This window comes from Acinonyx jubatus, chromosome F2, assembly GCF_027475565.1.
Source record: "Acinonyx jubatus isolate Ajub_Pintada_27869175 chromosome F2, VMU_Ajub_asm_v1.0, whole genome shotgun sequence".
Classification (NCBI taxonomy): domain Eukaryota; kingdom Metazoa; phylum Chordata; class Mammalia; order Carnivora; family Felidae; genus Acinonyx; species Acinonyx jubatus.
Genome location: NC_069394.1, coordinates 3086431 through 3105982, shown reverse-complemented (window position 1 = coordinate 3105982; position 19552 = coordinate 3086431). Strand labels below are relative to the sequence as shown.

The 19552-nt window shown below is 53.0% G+C and overlaps 1 protein-coding gene across 19 annotated transcripts in view; it reads right to left on the bottom strand.

The window, feature by feature from the left end:
* Positions 1 to 19552, bottom strand: part of PTK2 (protein tyrosine kinase 2) — a 256989-nt gene that overhangs the window by 95151 nt on the left and 142286 nt on the right. For all 19 annotated transcript variants that reach the window (XR_008292471.1, XM_053208063.1, XM_053208073.1 and 16 more), the window contains 4 exons: positions 11283 to 11423; positions 10690 to 10767; positions 3089 to 3196; positions 1458 to 1575 (listed from right to left, as the gene is read on the bottom strand). Coding sequence is in view for 18 of the 19 variants with exons in the window: in XM_053208063.1 (XP_053064038.1) it covers positions 1458 to 1575; positions 3089 to 3196; positions 10690 to 10767; positions 11283 to 11423 (445 nt within the window). In the remaining variant the exon portion in view is untranslated. The remainder of the gene's footprint in view (positions 1 to 1457; positions 1576 to 3088; positions 3197 to 10689; positions 10768 to 11282; positions 11424 to 19552) is intronic.

Genomic DNA, 19552 nt, shown 5'->3' with positions numbered 1-19552 from the left:
TCATATTTGCAAGGTACATACCCCTGCTTAAAGCACGAAATGTAAAGCCAAGAGTCTGTGTCTGCACAAGTTCTGACAAACAGTGGCCTTTAGACATTCCTAAAAGCAACTGTTTTCATACAAAGAAAGCTACTATGAAAGAAAAAAAAAAAAAAAAAACAATGAATAGGTTTTCTTGGTCTGATCACGGTGTTACAAACACTTTTGCTGATTAGCTGTGTCCTTACCGGCTTTCTGGCTGTGGCTTTCGCTATTGTTTCCAGAGCACATCAGGACACTAACTTTTACACAAAGGTTCCAATGATTCCACTGCTTCACATGCCCCCACTGCTCCCTCTAACTGCTGTCAACACGGGGTATTCGGCTGCCGGGCGGGCTGGGCTTTCTGCTGCGGCTCGACGGGAGTTCGGAACTTCCCCATCTGCCCTCCTGGTGCTTTCCTATCTCCCCCGGTACAGGGCACGCAGCCCTGCGGGACTCCTTCTCTGTGACCATCCTGGTCAGGGAGGTGAGAGCTGCAAGGGCCCTGTGCCACCTGCCACAGTGCCGGCTGCTCTGTGGGCACCACTGTGGACCCACCTACCACGCCGTGAGGACGGTCAAAGTCAAGGTTCCCACAATGTGTCAGGGTCCCACCGCAGCTAGCAGTGTGCTGGGAACGATCCTAAGACTTACGTGCCACAGTATGGGGTGGACACAGCTCCCAGCCTTTTATGAGGTCATTAATCCTCCCTAAACCATAAAAGACAGGTGCCACTCTGTGTCTTGTATTTTACAGCAAGAGCACCGAGGCACAGAGAGGTTAAGCAATTTACAGACGGCAGCACAGAGGAGTCGTGATTCGAACCCACAAGTTGATAAGAATTCTAAAGCCCAAATTTGTCTTGCTACCACTATGCTATTATCCTGCTGGGAACATTTCGTTTGATTATTTCAGAAATCCAAATCTTCTCAAACAGCCATTATCACTGCCTTGTAAAAACCCCACATCGCTTTTGAGGTGAGAGAGCCTTGTTTCCAGGCCAGTTACTCATTCCAATCATCGACTTTAAACATCATGACTGAGAATGAATTTTGTTCCTTTCTCTAAGCTTTTGAGCTCTATAAGAAAAAACAGGAAAGATGCTTTATTTAACACGCGTTACAAAGGACACCTGAAAGCAAACAGACCCGGAACGTGATCCTACAAGTGTCTTTACACTGACAGTGGCCTAGAAAGTGCTCCAGTGTGTTGCTCGAACCCAACAGCCTGAACACCAACACTGTCTCCCCGGAGTTCCGTTCAGACCCAGGCTGTGCGTTGCCCTCCTTCCCCAGAAAAAGCAGCATACAGAGTTGCTGGGCTGAGTCCCTGTCTTCTCTTCACACGCACAGACTGATCCACAAGAAGGAGCAGAGGCTGCTGGGGTGAGCCTGCCAGCAGCTCAGGGGACGCTCAAGCGGAAGCGGGACCTCACCTTTCTGGGGCCTGATGATAAAGGACTGCGTGGCTCCGTTCACCAGCCGGCAGTACCCATCTATCAGGTCAGCCATATTCTCGGCGATGGTCAGGGACGGTGCTGTCACTGTCAGAGGCTCAAAGGGGAAAAGACCAGGAAAGAGGGGTTATTGTTCTTCCCAGTAACCAAAGGGGCAGCTGTGCTATGACATCACACCCCTAGATGCACTTGGAAACAGAGAAGAGTGACAGCAACACAGATTTGTCGTAAGGTTGGCGTGAAAAAGGAAGTTTGATATTTAGGGACGTTATTCCTAGAATATGTGACAGAAGGCCACCCAGACAAAAAGAGAAAAATCACTTAAACTGAAATTCACTTTCTAGAACTAAAGGAGGCAAAAAAAAAAAAAAAAAAAAAAAATATTTTCCCTCAGAATGTCTGGCCCCTCTGGCGTAGTGTAATTAAGGGAAGGATTTAGAGAATCAGCATATTTCAAGTATGGCTTATTTTAGGAACTAAACTAACGTGGAGTCGATTGTTATCAATTATCCATCATAATTTTTCTAATACTTACGAAAACTAGAAAAATGTCACTATTTCTAGCATGCACAGCACATTCTGCCTGAGGTTAGAAATCACTCTTTTCAGTATCAAACCTGCAATTTTGCCAAACCTCCTGAAGACCTGCCATTAAAGATCGTCCAGGAGACGGTCAGAGCTCGGAGGATGCCTTAACCCGGGCACCATTTGTCACCAGCTGCTCCGGGGGCCGCAGACCTTCCCTACGCTCAGCTGAATGTCATGGGGTGGGTGGGGGTGGGGGGAGGTCTGAAAACAGTGGTGACAAATGACACTACCGAGCTACTGTCAGGAAACTTCAATCTGTAATAAAGCCTCGAGATCTTAGGGTCTCATCGGTTTATGTCTGAGAATAAAGGCATTTCCTAGAGCCCCAGAAATGCCACCGATCCCAGGCAGGAAGCACAAGTGAGGAGCGTGGCCAAGAAACCCGTGTGAGAAAAGGCTGCCGCCGCTCAAGGGGCCCGGGCGCCGCACAGAGCAGATGACACAGGTCCAGGCCGGGCTGTGTGCACAAGCACAGCTGCCTGTGCCAACGGTCGCCCAGACTCCTTCATACGCGAGCGTTCTCGCTCGTCCGGGGGCCACCTGATGCCGTGTTTGCCAAACAACACCCGTCTCCACTGCGCCACGCGGCATGCGGGCCAAGACCAGGGGCTCCAGGACGAACCCCAGCTCCGCCGCCCGTGCTCGGCTTCCTCAGCCGTGGAAACGGGGACAAAGAATCCCAAACCGCTTCTCTTGCTAAGGTCTGAGAACGACCCGGGTGGCTCCTGGCTTCTGGGCTAAGCGTCAGGGCAGTGGGGTGCCCCCCAACCCCCGCCCCCGGCAGGAGAGCGTCACATACAGCGGTCTGGGAAATGACGCCGCTTGACGAAGGTATGTGTATTTGCATGTAACCCTAAGAAGCCCATTTCCTTGGTAGTTCACGGTAACCTTCAGCCATCTCGACAACGCTGCTCCTGACTCTGCCAGCTGTCACCTGCCGTCCTCGTCACTACTTGGGATGGAACACCCCCCACACAGGAGAAAGCTGGGAGTCTGGCGGTCCGCAAGAACTCTGCCCTTACCTCGGGGGCGCCCGCGATTTTCAGCTGCAGCGTTCCTTTCCGGTCCTTGTCTTCGCTGTTGGAATACTGAATGGTCTGCACTTGATTGAAGTCGGCCAGATGTGTGGGCTTGGGAGAAAAGGCAAACACTTTGGACCCCAGGTAAGGACTTCTGGCAGGTGTTCTGGGACACTGTCACCGCCCCCCCCCCCGCCCCGCCCTGAGAGCACCCTCAGCTACAAGTCTCTGACTGTAATGGTGCTAGACACATGGCAGGGGTCCAAAGACCCTTCTCAGGAAGACGAGCCCAAAGAGACTTCATTTTTCCAAATAGAACAAACCCTTTTCTTCTTAAAACAAATGCCCGTCTGCCGCTTCTAGCATTTCTTGACAATGCCCACGTTGCCGTGGCGATCCCCACACATTCATTTACAGCAACTAGCCCGATTCCAGCCTCCTTCTCTTGGAGTGCGTGCGGATTGGCCCCTGCCACCAAGCGCCCCCCTTGGCCCGAATTCTGCCCCTGGGACTGAGTTGGGATTATGGCCCAGCAGTGACTTGGAGCGAGCTCCCTTCACAGCAGAACATCTTCACAGCATTGCTGTGAAGGCCGGGGTGTGCTCCGTGAGGCCTCCCGACGGACCGGACCGGGCCGGGGTGGCCCTCCTGGTCTCCCATTCCAGGCCTCCGAGCAGGGCAGCGGGCAGCTCTCCTCTCCCAGCCTCCTGCCGCCTGCCCTCGGGGGACCCCGCCTCCCTCCTCGGCCTTCCCCAGGTCCTCCCGCTTCTCCTCTGCTCCTTCTGTAAACCATCAAGGGCCCCGGAGCTGTGGCGCCCCAGCAGCCCCAGCCGGCCCCGTGGTGCGAGGACCACCTCCAGCCCCGAACCGGGACGCGTGTCCGGCCGCCTCGCACCCCCACACGGATGCAGGGGACCGACTGTGAACGGCACGGCCACGGGATCCGCGCTCAACACCTGCTTCTCCTCCAGTCCTCCCCAGCATGGCAACAAGCATCACCGCTCAACCCTGCTCCAGAGCCAACAGGCAGGCTCCTCCTGCAGCTCCTCACTGGCTCCTCCTTCCCTCACCCACGCCCGGCCGAGCTCCATGCCCGGAGCCCCCGCGTTTTCCTTCCACCCTCCCGGCTGCCGCTCTAGTGCAGTCACCGTTCGGTATCGTGCTTAGAGCGTCAGCCCCACGGCTGTTCCCCTGGTCTGTGCCTGTCCCCTCACGGACCACCCCACCCGGAAGCCAGGGAGGTACTTCGAAGTGTAAGTCAGGCCTGACAGTCTCCTGCTCAAACAGGTGCAATGCCAGCAAAAGGAAGCGGACGCCCACCCGGTCTGCCGTCCGCCTGCCTCTTGGACCTAATTTCTCACCATGAGCTCATCGTCACTGGACGCACTCTCGTCTTACTGGGGCAGAACGGTGTCCCAGAGAGTTGGTTTTGGTTGGCTAAGAATGCGGGCTACAAATGGGGACTGGGACTGTGGGACGTCATACAACGCACAGGAAATTCCCTCACGATGAAGACTGTCCTGTGTCCTTAATGGCTTTCAAGTGTCCTGGTGGCATGTTCATGTTGGTGAAAAATCGGATTCTAGAACCCAAGTCTATTAAAAAAAATTTGTTTAATGTTTATTTATTTTGAGAGCGAGAGAGCGAGACGGAGGGGCAGGCGGAGAATCCCAAGCAGGCTCTGCACCGTCAGCACAGAGCCCGATGTGAGGCTTGATCTCACGGACCATGAGATCACAACCTGAGCTGAAATCAACAGTCGGCTGCTCAATCGACTGAGCCACCCAGGCACCCTGAACCCAAGTCTACTTTAAAACACCAAGTATGCTCCGCAGTGAATTTTCTAGGAATACAATTTATGTGTAATTTAGAAAATACTGTACTTTGCTATCTTTGGAACTGTACTATGAGTGCTCACCATTTGGGAAAATGACATTATGGGGAGAAATTCTGTTTGGTATCTGACCTCCTGGCCCCGCACACACACATCCGTAAAGGGGGAGATGAGGCTCCTTCCAACAGAGCAGGAATCCAATGTCATTAAGCTGGTGCTGACACATGAAATGAAGGACATCTCAACTAGTTTCACTAAGTGATTACATAAAAATACTCATCTTATAATGAAAAAGTTTTCTCTAAAGCACAATGAGAAATTTAAGTCATGAAACTTAGATTCCTTTTCTTGTTAACCTACTGTTTTCCTCCCTCATTCTGACATTATCCCCCAGGGTCGGCCCATTACTCCCTTATCGCTCCCCGGTACTGCTTGTAAGGGAGGGCTTCTGGTCACCCTCCCTCAGATGAAAACGTTCATTACTAAGTATCGGAATATTCTGTTATGTCTGCCAATCGTTTGGCTGTGCGCCGACACACGGAAGGAGAGTTGTTGAGGTTACATGCGTGCAGCACGCTCCGCAGTTTACTTCAGGTTAGCAAGAGGCTCCTGAGCAAGATCTGTTGCCAAGGAGGCAGGGTGGGGAGGGGCCGACGCTGACGGCCCTCTCTCAACCGGACACACACACGCTCACGTCACCTCTTTCACAATCGGATTATGTTTGTTTTTTCGTTGCTGGTCTTCTTTCTCCTATCTGATCCCACTGCCGGACTGAATGGCCCGTGAGGGTGACAGAGTGGCGGATGCCCGTCCCGCCCGCCGCCGCACCGCAGGGAAGGAGGGCCGCGCTTGGTGTGTGAGGGGGTGAAGGAACGGACTCGAAGACTTACGGGGTGCGGGGCTCCGTTCCAGGCACCAGGAGTACAGCAGCGAACAAGGCTGACGTGACTCCGGGCATAACCCATCGCCCGAGTCAGCATCTGGTCACAACTGTGAGAAGGACCACAACGAAGCAACCGAGGGCACCGCACAAAACTACCGCGTCTGTTTGGGGGCGAGGGGCAGGGGGAAAGGTGAGGGTCTCGGAATGAGTCTCGCTGGGAACGAGAATGGCACTTGGGCTCCGTGAAGGCGGGACCGTGCGGATCTCACTCTGCCCTGGACGCCGGCTCCGAGCGGCCACACAGACACACGTGCAAGCCGGCCAATCCGCCATTCAGACGAGGCCCAGCAGGAGTCACCGGCAGCCCAAAGGGAGGGAAAGGGGGTGCAGAGGAGACCAGGAGCCGCCCCGTCCCGTACGGTAGCGGGAAGCCACACGCGGCTGGGGAGCACCTGGCGGTACGTGGCTCGTCCAAACAGAGGCGCGACGGGAGCACGGGAAACGTGCCGACTTCAAAGACTCAGCATGATAAAAAGCAGAGAAGACATCTCCAGAACTTTTATGTGGGTGATCCCTTGAAATGATGGTGTCTTGGATATTCTGGGGTAAGACACGATTCCTTTTTACCTTTTAAAATGTGGTTACTACAACACTTAAAATTCTATCTGCTGCTGGTATCATACTTGTATCGAACGGTGCCGGAGAACGCGGTGACCCAGAAGTCCAGTGAAGTAGATGAGGACTCAGAAGGACGGAGGGGGCTTAGCTGCACGAGGGTCACTGGCGCCCCCGGCCGAGGCGGCTGGGCGGGTGCTGGGGCGGCAGGGGAGGCAGGGCAGCCCGAGTGCAGCGGGCCCAAGACAGGCGACGTACTCAGGTCAGCCCGGCCCGGGGCAGCCACGCATCGCCAGGCGCGCGATGGCCACACGCGCCAAGAACTTTTGCAATAAAGGAAAGAGGAAACATGTGAGGTGCCTGGGAGGGAGAGTGAAAGGGCTCTGGGTTTCAGGATGAGAGAAACTACACATTTTCTACGCTAACAAGAATGGCCCAGACATTGGAGGCGTTTACTGGTGCAGGAGCGAGAGCAGAGGAGACGGCCAGAAGCGGCCTTCCAGAAGCGTGGCGCTCACGCGGAAGGCACGGGACAGGGGAGGGCAGTGTGGCAGGTGGAAACGCAGCACGGCAGCTTCCACAGGAACTCGCGGGGCTCTATCCTGACTGCCCTGGCCCATTCCTCCTTCTTCATATAACCAGTAACTCACACTTCCGAGCACACTGATCCTTGTAGCACCAAAGAGAAAATGTATGTTTCTTCCGTAGAACATTTATAAAAATCAACCACATGCCTGGCTATAATGAAGACTGGAACACATGCAAAATAACTAGCATGTAAACAACATGTGCTCTGCTCGTCAGCCAGGAGCATTAGAAATAATAAAGGTGAGACCCAACCCCCCTGAGCTACTTGAAAATTACCATCCCGTTAAATAATGCTACAATAAGAGAAACAAAACTGAAAGTTCAGACTGCAAAGGAAGACTACCACACACCAAAACTGGTCAGACAGTAAAAGTGGTATCGGAAAAAGGAAGTGAGAATAAATTTTAGAGAAATATCCAAAGGGAACAGCAGGAAAAAAACGATGAAAACAATCAAACAAGATCAGGAAAGGGGATCTGCCTAAAGGTAAACACTGCCATTACTGAAAATGAATGGAAATGCTGTGACCCTGATCTCTGAGCCTGTCCTGGAAAGACACCTACAACAGACGAGCCCTCCACATGCCCCAAGGGCCAGCCTCCGCAGACAGCTTGGGCGTGAGACCAGACACAGGCCTGAAGTTACCGGAAGTCACGAGGCACAGCTCCATGGCAACTGCCTGAACCTGTGGGGAAGCAGAGCACATACTAACAAAATGTAAGTTACCAAAGCCAACGCAAGAAGTGCACAACCTGAGCAGCTGTGCTGGTGTAGAAGGAGCCAGAGAGGCACTCACACACCTGTCCCCAGGAAGATGGCAGGGGTCACACAGACCAAATCTACCTCACCTGTACAAAATCGCAATTCCAATTCTGGCTTAAAATACTTCAGGCCATAAAATCACAGAAAGAACCCAATTTACCTGATGAACTTAGTGTAATTTTTAATACCATGCCCTTATAAAGCTAATATAAAAAAGATTAGAATGGGGGTTCCTGGGTGGCTCAGTTGTTTAAGCATCCAACTTCAGCTCAGGTCATGATCTCACCGTTCCCAGTTCCTGAGCTCGAGCCCCGTGTCAGGCTCTGTGCTGACGGCTCAGAGCCTGGAGTCTGCTTCAGACGCTGTGTCTCCCTCACTCTCTGCCCCGCCTCTACTCATGCTCGCTCTCTCAAAAATAAACATTCAAAACAAGGAAAATTTTAATTAATCTCACTTATGAATAGTTGCAAAAATTCCACATATCAGCAAATATAATAAATCAAGATTTCAAAAGAACAATACAGCACAACCAAGTAGGAGTCACTTAACAGCCCAATACCGACACACCATCAATACAATATAAAACAATAAATTAAGGGAGAAAAACCAAGATCATACCAGTAAAGGCTGAAAAGACCTTTAATTACATATAGCAGCCCTCCCGATAAAAATTCTAAGCACAGAAGGGCATAATTTAAATACACAAATAAACAAGAACACCAGAGACACGCATTACTGAAACCTAACAACAAGCATTACCCCAAATAAAGACACACTTTCAATCGATACAATCCAGAATGACCCGGGGATCTCTTCTGCCACCCATCATTAAACATGACCTTGAAGGAGCCTTGGAATACAAGGAAAGGAAAAAACTGTACAGACTAGGGAAGAAGGCAGAAAAATTCTTGTTTTGCCAATTAGATGACTGTATACCTACAAAGGGTAAGATTCTAATGAAAAATGACTTCGTAAATGAATGATAAGCTTGTTGAATACAGCATCGTCATAAACAACAATCGAGCATATTTGGCTATGCTTGCAGTATGCGTTTTGAATTAGAAATAGTCCATAAAAACCCATTCAAAAATAGGCCAAAACCAGTAAAATACTCATGAACTGGTTTAGCAGGAAAGACGCATGTGAAAAAGACTACAAAATCTTACTGAAGGATATAAAGCAATCCTGAACAAATACAAAGACATGCCATATTCTTGGACAGAAAATTTGCATCAAAAAATATCTACCTCCACAAAATTTCGCAAAATTAACATACAAGCTGGAATCCCAACAGCACTTTCTGTGAATTTTATAGATTTGGTTTTGAAAGACTAAGTAACCAGGAAGAGCCAGACAAATGTACAAACGAGGACTGACACACAGAGAAGGTGTGGGGGAGAAAGGAAACCCCGGGCTGGGGCACCTGGAACCGTGTGGAGTCGATCCAGAAGGAGACGACTGACCAGTGGTGCGGGACGGAGGTGCCCGGCGGGCACGGCAAGAGGTACCAGATGACACGACCCGATAAACCGCAAGGACACCGCCAGCTGCTGCCTGCATCAGAGCCAGCAATAACCAGCCACCTACCAGTGACGACACCCAAATTTCTAAGGGATTTTGCGGTGCGAGGCCATGACCTAAACACTCCAAATCCATGTAAGTATTTAATTCTCTTGCTGACCCTATTATGCAGTTGAAATGATTATGGCCATTTTACTACCAAGGGGACACAAGTCGATGGCGCAGGACCCCAAAGCCACGAGGCTGGCGTGAGAGCGAGTCAACGTGGGGACCGTGGCCATGTCCTCCACAGCCTGCCCCCTTGAGCACACTAGGGGCCCCACCTGTGACCTCGCCTGTGGATTCCACAGGAAGACTTACATGTAAAAAGGACAAAGAAAATAGTCAAGAAAACACAGGAGACCACCAGTCAAACCTAAAGGCTACAACTGAAACAATCCGTGAGTAATAAAAACAGATAATGCTGGGGCACCTGTATGTCGCAGTTAAGTGTCTGACTTCAGCTCAGGTCATGATCTCACAGTTTGTGGGTTCCCACCCCGCATCGGGCTCTGTGCTGACAGCTCGGAGTCTGGAGCCTGCTTTGAATTCTATGGGTCTGTCTCTCTCTCAAAAATAAACAAACATTAAAAAAATTTTTTTAAATTAAAAAACCCCCAACGGATAATGCCACAGACCATCCTGAAGGGGCCACACCAATGTGCTCCTGCCATCCGTCACTTGCTATCAGCGTGGGAAAGCTCCAGTGGCCCACACTTTGTCAACACTTGTGATTATGGCTCTTCCTCATGTGAGCCACCCTAGAAGAGACGTGTGGTCCCACACGCATGGACGTGATGACCAGAAGGCTCAACACCTTTCCATTTAATCCCCTGACCACGGGGGTGTCCTCTTGGGTCATCTGCCCTTTACTTAATGATTTACTGTCAACCATTCCCTTGGATTTAAGGGTCCATGGCCAAATGTATTAACGCTAATGTTTGGCTTGCCTTTCTACTATCTTTTGATAAAAAGAAGTTCTTGATCTCAGCGTCTATTTTATGAAAATTGTCTTTTAGAGTTAGCACTTTTTAAGTCCTGTTTAAGGAACTCTGCCTGCCCGAGGGTTACAGAGATTCCCAATGTTTTCTTCTAATACTTTTATCGTTTCTCTTTCACGTGCAGATCCATACTCCATCTGGAATGGGTTTTGCTATGGTGTGCCGACAGGGGTCAGAGTTCACTGCTTTTTCTCTGTGAGTATCTGGCTGACCCAGCAGCACTTACTGAATACTTAACCACTGAGGCAGAACTCAGGACAGAGGCCCCTCCGGGGGTGTGGGAGCAGAGAGCTCAGTGAGGTCCCACGCGAGCAGTGCGTGCGTGCACACGGCATGCCAGGACGCGCCAGCCCAGACTTACGCTGCAGCCCTTGTCCGTGAGGTAACTGATTCCTTCTTCTGGGCCGATCGCCAGTTCCACTGAAATAATCCAGCTTGACTTTTGGAGGCGAAACCGGTGGTGACAAAGGTACCAGAAGAAAAAAGAGAGATTTCAGATGAAAGGCTGTGGACACATTAAAAGGACCAAAGCGGGGGCTGCGGGCAGCACCTCAGCTTGTGATTCGTCTGTCCAACCAGGCAGTACAAAACGTCTGTAACTTCCCCGACCCAGTGTCAGATGGGGGGGGAAGCTACTGGTTTCTTTGGAAAGATTATTTGAATAGTAAACTCGCCTCTAGACAGCAGTTAACCAATCCCTGGGCTGGAATAAAAAAACTATAATTATCAACACAGGCATGCTTTTTAAAAAGAGGATTTCATTTTTACATTGATATATTTTCTTTTTGCATTTTTCTCACTGAAAATGACAAATATTCTCGTGGTGTAAAAAATGTGACATTTCAGATTTCAATCAGAAATTTAGATGCCCGTGGATAAGAAACATCAGGAGAACCCACACCTCGTCCACTATCCTCTGCCCCGCACTCACAGCCCCCATGTCCCCATACTCACACCGAGGGCACACTTGAAGCACTCTTTATCAAATCGGTACACTGGGGAGAGGATCTCAAAGAATTTCAGAATGCTCTCTTCTCTGTTCAGGTTGGCGAACTGTCTAAACGTCTGCTGGATCAGTTTTCTTAGTGTTTTGGCCTGTATGATACAATCACAAGAATCATCTTAGAGCAGTAAGAACTAACAGCACAGATCTTTCTCCCACCACCCACGACCACCTGTGTTCGCATTACTAGGAGACATCATCACTTGTCAAAGCTTCATTTTTTTTTTTAACTAGCTGCAACAAAGTACAGGTCGTGTAGGATATAGCATCCTAACCCTTTTTAAGCACACGGTTCAGGGGTTCCAAGTCTTACTTCTTCAACAGAAATCTGTAAAGCAATAATTTGCTTACTAGAACATGTGGTAAAAAGTTAGGCAGGATAGGTGCATACTATCTACGTACATGAAGGGAAGGAAGCTGGCCAAGAATTAGGTATAAAGGACTCACACGCCCCACTGTTAGGAGGGTATGTCGATACAAGGTTGGTGAAGGGCAATTTCGCAGCACAAATACCTTAAAAAAAGACACCCAACTCTGGATCCAGAAATTAAAATTCCAAGGCATGCCTCTTGAGAAACAATTCAAGAACTACACAAAGATTCAGCAACAAGGAGGCTCGGTGCGCAAGTGTGCCTAGTAACAGGTGGGTTACATGCGTCTGCACATGTCTATCCACACTGTATGCAGCCCTGAGGGCTGTTGTGCAGGGGCGCCTGGGTGGCTCAGCTGGTTAAGTGTCCAACTTCACCTCAGGTCGTGATCTCGTGGTCAGCAAGTTTAAGCCCTGTGTCGAGTTCTGTGCTGACAGCTCAGAGCCTGGAGCCTGCTTCGGAGTCTCTCTCTGTCCCTCTCCTGCTCACGCTCTGCCTCTCTTCTCTCAAAAACAAACATCAAAAAAAAAAAAAAAAAAAAAAAAAGACTATTGTGCAGAACTAATTTACTGATGTTAAAATCCGTATCACGGTGTTACACGAGATAATATGGCGAAATGATCTGTATGCCAGGGACAGATGCCTTTTAAAGGGGAGCATTGGGGATGGGACTCAGTCATGTGTGAGCACAGGTGCACACGTACCAGCACAGAGAAGACAGACCACATACACCCTTCTCTGTGTGGCGGGACCACAGCTGACCTTTCAGACTTCGCACATCTCACTCTTCTACTTATGCACCATGAGCAGCTGGACAGTGGCAGGAAGGGCCCTCCGGGCAGCAAGCCCACCGTCCGTGGTGTCAGAGGAAGCCCGGGGAGGCCAGTGGGCAAAGGATACACGGTAAGGTCTGAGAATGACGGCTAGGAGAAGACAGCCACAGCGAGTGCTCGGCTTTCACCGTGGGGACAGACAGGGTCCTTGGGCGCGCCAAGCAGACCGAAGTGATCTGACGCAGGTGCTGCTGTGCTGTGAACAGCACGAAGGAAGAAGCAGGAGAGACGAGGCAGGATGCTCCAAGCCATCCAGGCAAGAGGCTAGCAGAGTGGACACAAGGGCAGCAGCAGGAAAGGGGTGAAGTAGATTTATGCCGAACATCGGAACCAACAAGGTGCACCAAGAGACAAGAGTTCCCGCGAACTGAGACGGTGAGCCTGTGGGAGAAGCAGACTGGCAGGTGGGGGTCTGGGAGGGGAGCAGGAGCCCAGCTGAAAGCCGCGTGAGAGGCACTCAGACAGGAAGCAGAGCCAGCAGGCGGAGAAGGCTGGGACGGGGGCGGAGGGGAGTGAAGGGCCGCAGACTTCAGCGTGCCCTCCCCTCAGCACGTTGGGAGCTGCTAGGAGGTGGACCGCCAGGGAGTGACACACACAGGTGACAGCCTGCCTGCAGCGGCTTGAAGGTCCCCGTGTGCTCAAAGCGTTACTGCACCTGCAGAGAGCGAGGGGACAGTGACAGCTGCGGTCAAAGAGTAAGACACAGTCACAGCGGCTGAGGTTACGGGGTGAAGACAACAGCATGGGAGACCGAGGCAGGCGGAGGACAGGTGCCGAGAACCAGAGGAGCGGGTGCTGGACGATGACCTATGGCACATGACCTTCATTGTAAAGGCTCGCTCAGCTCTGGCACAGGAGGCCTGGGGGAGGCTGTGAGAAGCAGAAAGACCAGCCAGGTTCCCAGAACAGGCCACCCCGGAAAACACCAGTGACACAGACCCTGAGGTGGTGCTAAAGGAGAGGGTGGGGCACCTTTGGGACGCTTGGACGACTGCGGGTGGGACCGGAGGGAAACAGGCAATCGAGCATGACAAGGTTTGTGGACGGGACAAATGGACAAGCAGAAGGGGCAGGTGTGGTGAAAATAAAGTCACGCCGATTTGGGACGTGTGTGTGATCCTTCAGTCTTTGGACCAGAACCATCAAGCAGACAGCTGGATACAGATGTGGTGCTCAGGAGAGGGCAGGGCTGGGGACAGCACGGTCAGAGTCTCCAGCTGACATATGTACGGGCGGCTCCCACAGACCCAGTGGAGGCTGCAGCCAGGGTGGGCCAACAGCTGACTGTAACTTAGATCACATAATCTAAACTCGAGAGAAGTAAAACGGGCCATCAGGTGTTCACACAGAAAATGACCGACCGGTTAGCCTCGGGTGCTTGGTCGAGAGAGGTCTGGGAAGCGCGTCTTTGGGAACGCCCACCTAAGCACCAGCCACGGGCCAAGGGGCTGAAAAGGCCACTCTTATCATGGGCTAAGATAGCATTTAATAGTTGTTCTGACTCGGGCTTTGCAAACGTTCTCGTGGCCTATTAGGTCCAACTGTTCCCCAGGAGCGAGTACGCTGGCCAAGGAGACCTGGGTACTGTCTGCACCCACTTGCAAGGCATTTTCCTCGTTATAAATGAGCAACACAGCGTCCTGCGAGTTTCCTGAAAGCAAGCCAGTCCCTGACAAGGAGGTCCACTCTACTCTGGACCCAGAACGAATCCACTAAGGAAATTCTATTCTGTGCTTGGCACTTGGGAAGCACTGAAGAGTCGGCACGAATGCCTTGCCCTCGACAAACTCGGCGTTCAGCGGGAGAAGAAAAGCGTTCTGATCTCCGCCCACGCCAGCACGAGTGGGGTGCTAGGGGCACGGGGCTGTCAGGTGCTGGTCAACAGAAATGGTACCAGATCTGGACGTGCACACGGACCCCCAGTCTGCCCGGTGGCCCTGCCAAGCAGCTACTCTTTGGAGGTGAGGGAAGTCAGGCAGGTGACACGGTGGAGGTGGACGGGGCTGTGAGGCGGGCTCACGCACCTCGTCCTCGGAGACACCACGAGACGGCAGCAGGGAGGAGCCAGCACCATGTGCGCTGGGTCCCACCTCACCTTGAATTTACTTTCAAACGTGGCAATTGTGTAAGATCTTCGTGAGCAAGAAGCGGGCCCGAGTGGCCTCGTCATTCCCGAAGAGTATGGAGGAAGGAGTACGGCCCACAGCGAAACCCAATTATGTGCTTCAGAACGAGTGAGGGCACGACTCTGGCGTCACAACCCTCACATAGATGAGACAGAAATCAATTCTGGTCTGTCTCGTAAACTGAGGACACTTCACTCCCCGGCACGTAAGCGGGAGATTTCAATGGCCTGGGGAGGGCGGGCTGCTTCAGTGTGTCCATGTGCCCGTCCAAGGAGGAAGCCAGTGCACAGAAAGCCCCAGAAAGCTTTCCAACTCTTCCCGCAAGTGCAGGGCACACCAATCTAGGACACGGTGGCTGCCGCAAAGGACGGCTGTCCAAAGAGCATGGGGACCAGAAGCAGGGACAACTCATTTTTATTAACATTAACAAAAAGCCGTTCTAGTCATTCGCACCTCTAAGAGGAATACCTGTACTCAGACAAGTAATGACATGCGGTGACTAAAACCGTGTCAAAGAGGCCCGGAAAAGAGGGCATTTCCGTGCCTTGTAGGCAGTTCCCAACAAACCACGAGTTTATAAACGACGGACGACACTCTACGTTTCCACCCGGTCATTCGTGTGATGCTTTCAAAAACGCATCACCCAAATGGTGTCCCTCTCTGAAGCAGCACACACAGAAGTCGCTCTTTAAAGCTGAGCAAATGCTGGAGCCTCGGTGGCTCACTCGGTTGAGCGTCTGAGCCTTAATTTCTGTTCAGATCATGATCTCAAAATTGTGAGATCAAGCCCTGCGTCAGGCTCTGTGCTGAGCACCTGCTTAAGACTCTCTCTCTGTGACCCTCCCCTACTTGCACACGTGCACTCTAAGAAAAAAAGAAAAGAAAAACAAAAAGAAAAAGAAAAAAACAAGCCACCAAAGTCTCCTCCTGAGCATCAGACTCACACACACCCCCGGCCCACCTGAGGCCCCCGCTGGACGTCCCAGACACCTGCAAGCTGACGGCCACTAAGAGAACTCAGGACCTTACTGCACCCCAGGCCAGTCTCCCAGATGCTTTGAGTTTGAGACAAAGCCCTAGGTGGCAGCCGTGACCTCTTTTCCCTAACCCCTCAAATCCACTACACCCCCAAGTCCCGCAGAGCTTTTCTGGAAACCGTATCGAGTTCTCTAATGCTCTCCAACACAGGAGCCCCACTCTCGCCTCCCGTGGGCACCTACACACATCGCCACACGCTCTTTTGAAAACACGGACTGGATCACCTCACGCTGCACCATCAACCCTGGGGCCTCCAAGACGCTGCATCATCGAACCACGCTAGTACGGAGCCTGCGAGGCCTCTCGGCCCAGGGGTCCGAGGGGAAGAGCACAGTGGGTGGGCAGAGCAGGTTCAGCTCGCGGGGTGGCGGCCGTCGGGGGTCGTCTCACCACGGGCCACTCAGGGAGGCTCGGGGGGACACAGCTGCTCTCTGGGGTCGAGCCTCGCTCTGTCTCTGCAGCGCCCTCAGGGAGAAGTTCTCTCACCAGCCCCATCTTACAAATGAGGAAACGGGGGCACAGACGCAGCAAAGAGCTGCACGGCAGAGCCAGGGCTGAAGCCCAGGCAGCCTGGCGCAAGTGCGTCCTGTTGAGGACGTCGCCGCCCCTCGCAGAGGCCGTCCGGGCTGAGCAGCGGGGTGGGGGCACGAGGACAGGGCTCTGGGTGGGACCCGCGGCCGCCCCGGCCTCTGCACGCCGCCAGGAAAGCAAGAGTCAGCACACAGCATGCAGCACATGCTGGGCGCCCAACAGGTGTTTTAAAGGGATGGGCAGGTGCAAGAAAGTATGAGGACACCGGCCCTTCCTGTTATCCTTCAGTTTCTATGCAGCACTGAGAATTGCAGGCAAAAGCTTTGGCAGAAGAGAGACTGAAAAGCTGGGGGGAGCGGGGGACACGGGTGCTCACGAGCCTCAGTGCGGCTGGCTGTCCCAGCAAACCCAACCCCTCTGGTTTGCAGCCTTTTTTGTTTGTTTAACATCACAAAGCTGGTCATAAAAAAGTAATCCACATGTAACAGGCAAATCCCAGCCGCTGTGGATCCTGAGTGTCTCACTGACCCCTGACACAAGCCCTCCCAATCCTGCTTGTCCCTCGACCGCCAGCATCAGGGAGGAGGAGAAGCGAGGCCGGGCCCTGTCCCTTCTCTGTCCTTCCACATCAGGCACACAGCCCTGTCTTCTGACCTTGCACTCAGCAACGCCCCCCCCCCCCAGATGACGATGACAATGACAATGACGATGACTGAGGATGACGTGTGTCCTGATGAGCACGTGTTCCTCTGCGAGGGGACTGAAGCCACCAGCCCTGTGCTCCTGCTCCATCCCCAACACTCAGCCATGGGCCTGGGAAGACACCAGCGAGTTCTAACTATGCAGAGGGCAGCCTGAGTCACAGGTTTCCCCCTCCCTGCATCTGAACCTGCGGAAACGCATCAGCCCCCGGCTCTTTCAGTCCCGTGCGAGGCCTCACACTCGGAAGCGGAAGTTGTTCGCACCATGAGAGGATCGTCTCAGTAAGTCTAGTGAATGCCCGTCTCCTCACACAATTCCCAATTTTGCTTTCTTGTGATGAGAACCTTTAAGACTCACGCTCTTGGCAACTTTCACGCGTGCGCTACGGTACTATTAACCATGGTGACCTGTGCACAACACCCCCACGGCTTATTTATAAGCAGGAGGCCGTGTCTTTGACCCCCTTCACCCCTCCCCTGGCAGCCATCGATGTGCCCTCTGGATCTACGGGCTCAGTGTTTTGTTTGCCTCTGGATTCCACGCGTAAGTGAAATCAGACAGTGTTTGTCATTTTCTGACTTATTTCACGTGGCATGATGCCCTGAAGTCCATCCTTGTTGTTGCGAACGGCAAGCTTTCCTTCTTTTTTATGGCTGGGTCATATGCCACATCTTGGCCGTCCGCCCGTCCGTCAGTCTGCTCTCCCCGGTGCGCCTGCCCCCTCTGGCCTGCGAGAGCCAGGAATGACGGCTGAATGACCGCCAAGCTGGGCATTCCTGCGCTTCACAAAGGTGCTAAGCCTGCAGTGGCCACCTGCTAATCGCAGGAATGCGGGCAAGGACCATTTTCGCTAAGGATGAAGCTCCGTGTTGCTGACAGTACCCCAGGAAAGCTCTTTATTCCTCGGGAAGCGTACAGCTGCTTCGGAGGACTGTGAACTACTGGCCTCTCGGCTCTTCTCCTTCTGAAATGAGATTTCTACTGGGAGTTGTATGCAAATCAACCGGAACTTGGCTATTCTACCTGCTACCGGATTTCAGATCTACACGAGGGCTGCAAAGACAGCCCCCGGCCCCCCGGGGTCGACGTGTCACACGACACCCACCGGCACCACTTTCTCAACCTCAGACCCTGCCTGGATCTCACCGGGCTGCCCGCGAACAGCCTCTTACTGTTCCTGAGCCTCACACTGCATTTACTCGTGTCTCCTCAGTGTCCCCCAGCCGTGACAGCTTCTCGCCACTTCTGAAGGGTAATCATCAGAACCTGGCAGACCATTCCTCAGGCTGCGTTTGCCTGTTCATTTTCCCGGTGCGGTGTTTTTAGAGACGTGTCTCTGGCACGACTAGGATCGAAGAGACCGAGGCTTACAGTACCTTGTCAATCATTCTTGGGAACCGAGGCGCAGACCTCCCCTCCTCTCTCCTGTCACAGCTCATTTAAGCTCCACCAAACCCAACACGGCAGCCCCTCCGCCCTTGCACGCGAGCCTCTGCAACGGCCTTCGGAGAAGCAAATGGACTGACCTAGCCTCCTTCCGGGAAGCAAGCATGAACGAATCTGGCCCTTCCGCAGGGCCGTTCTGGGAGAAGCAAGAAGCAGCTATGAATCTCTCGTTAGCCGAAGTTTCACCGGCAACAGTTTTGAAGGAGGAACGGTCTGAACACAGCGTGCTCTGTCCTACAGCTGTCACCGCCACCCGGGCGTGTGCCGAGAGTGGCTCCGCGGACTCGGGCAGCAAGCAGGGCACGGCTGGACAAACTCACGCACGGGGTGAAGAAGTGCTGGCCTATGGGAACGAACTACCGATTCAGCTACTTAAGAAACCAAACAGACTTTGCCTGTTTTGCAAAAGTACTTTGGTTCTCTCACTAGAACTCTGGGGAGACCCTCTAGATGAATCTACACCGACACCAAGCAGTAGGTACAAATCCCATTGTCCCCTACTTGCAGTAACATCAGCAGCAACTGAGCTTCTCAAATCACAGCTGCCCAGGGAAGGTTTTCTCGTGTTCCCCAAGGTCGGTGCCTCCCTTTCTGCTCGCGTGGCAGTCCCTCACCCGCCCCACCTCTGCCTGCCTCCACCCTGCTGTCCGGGCTCCCATTCTGCACTCTGCACAGCCATCACGCCCGCAGCCCCCAGAAAGCTGCTGCGCCCCGCCCCGCCCCACACAGGTGGCCGCTTGCCGTCTGGGGGAGCTCGGGGTGGCCAGAAAAGCCCACCCGAGTCGGCAGCAGAGTCAGGACAGGGAGGCCGGTCGGCACGGACCCGGGGGACGACCCGGAAGAGGCCTGGAGGGGCGAGTGCTGTCGGGGGAGTGGGCTCCCGGGGCTGCTCTCCTGAGCAGGCCTGACCCCCAGCCGCATGCCTTCCTTCCACGGTGCCCCCTCCAGAGGGCTCCCCGCTAACTCTGTCCCCGTCAGCCGCTCTTGATGCTGTCCACTGCGTCATCCACGTCACCGATCGCCGGGCACGACTGCAAACACAGCGTTGGGGACGCGGCAGGCGCTATCCGTGCCCTGGTGGATCTGAAATACAGCGGAGGCAGGCCGACCCAACGCGGACAAGGAAATCCCCGTGAATGTGAGCCTGAGAAAGTAAAGACCAAGGTCCTGAGCA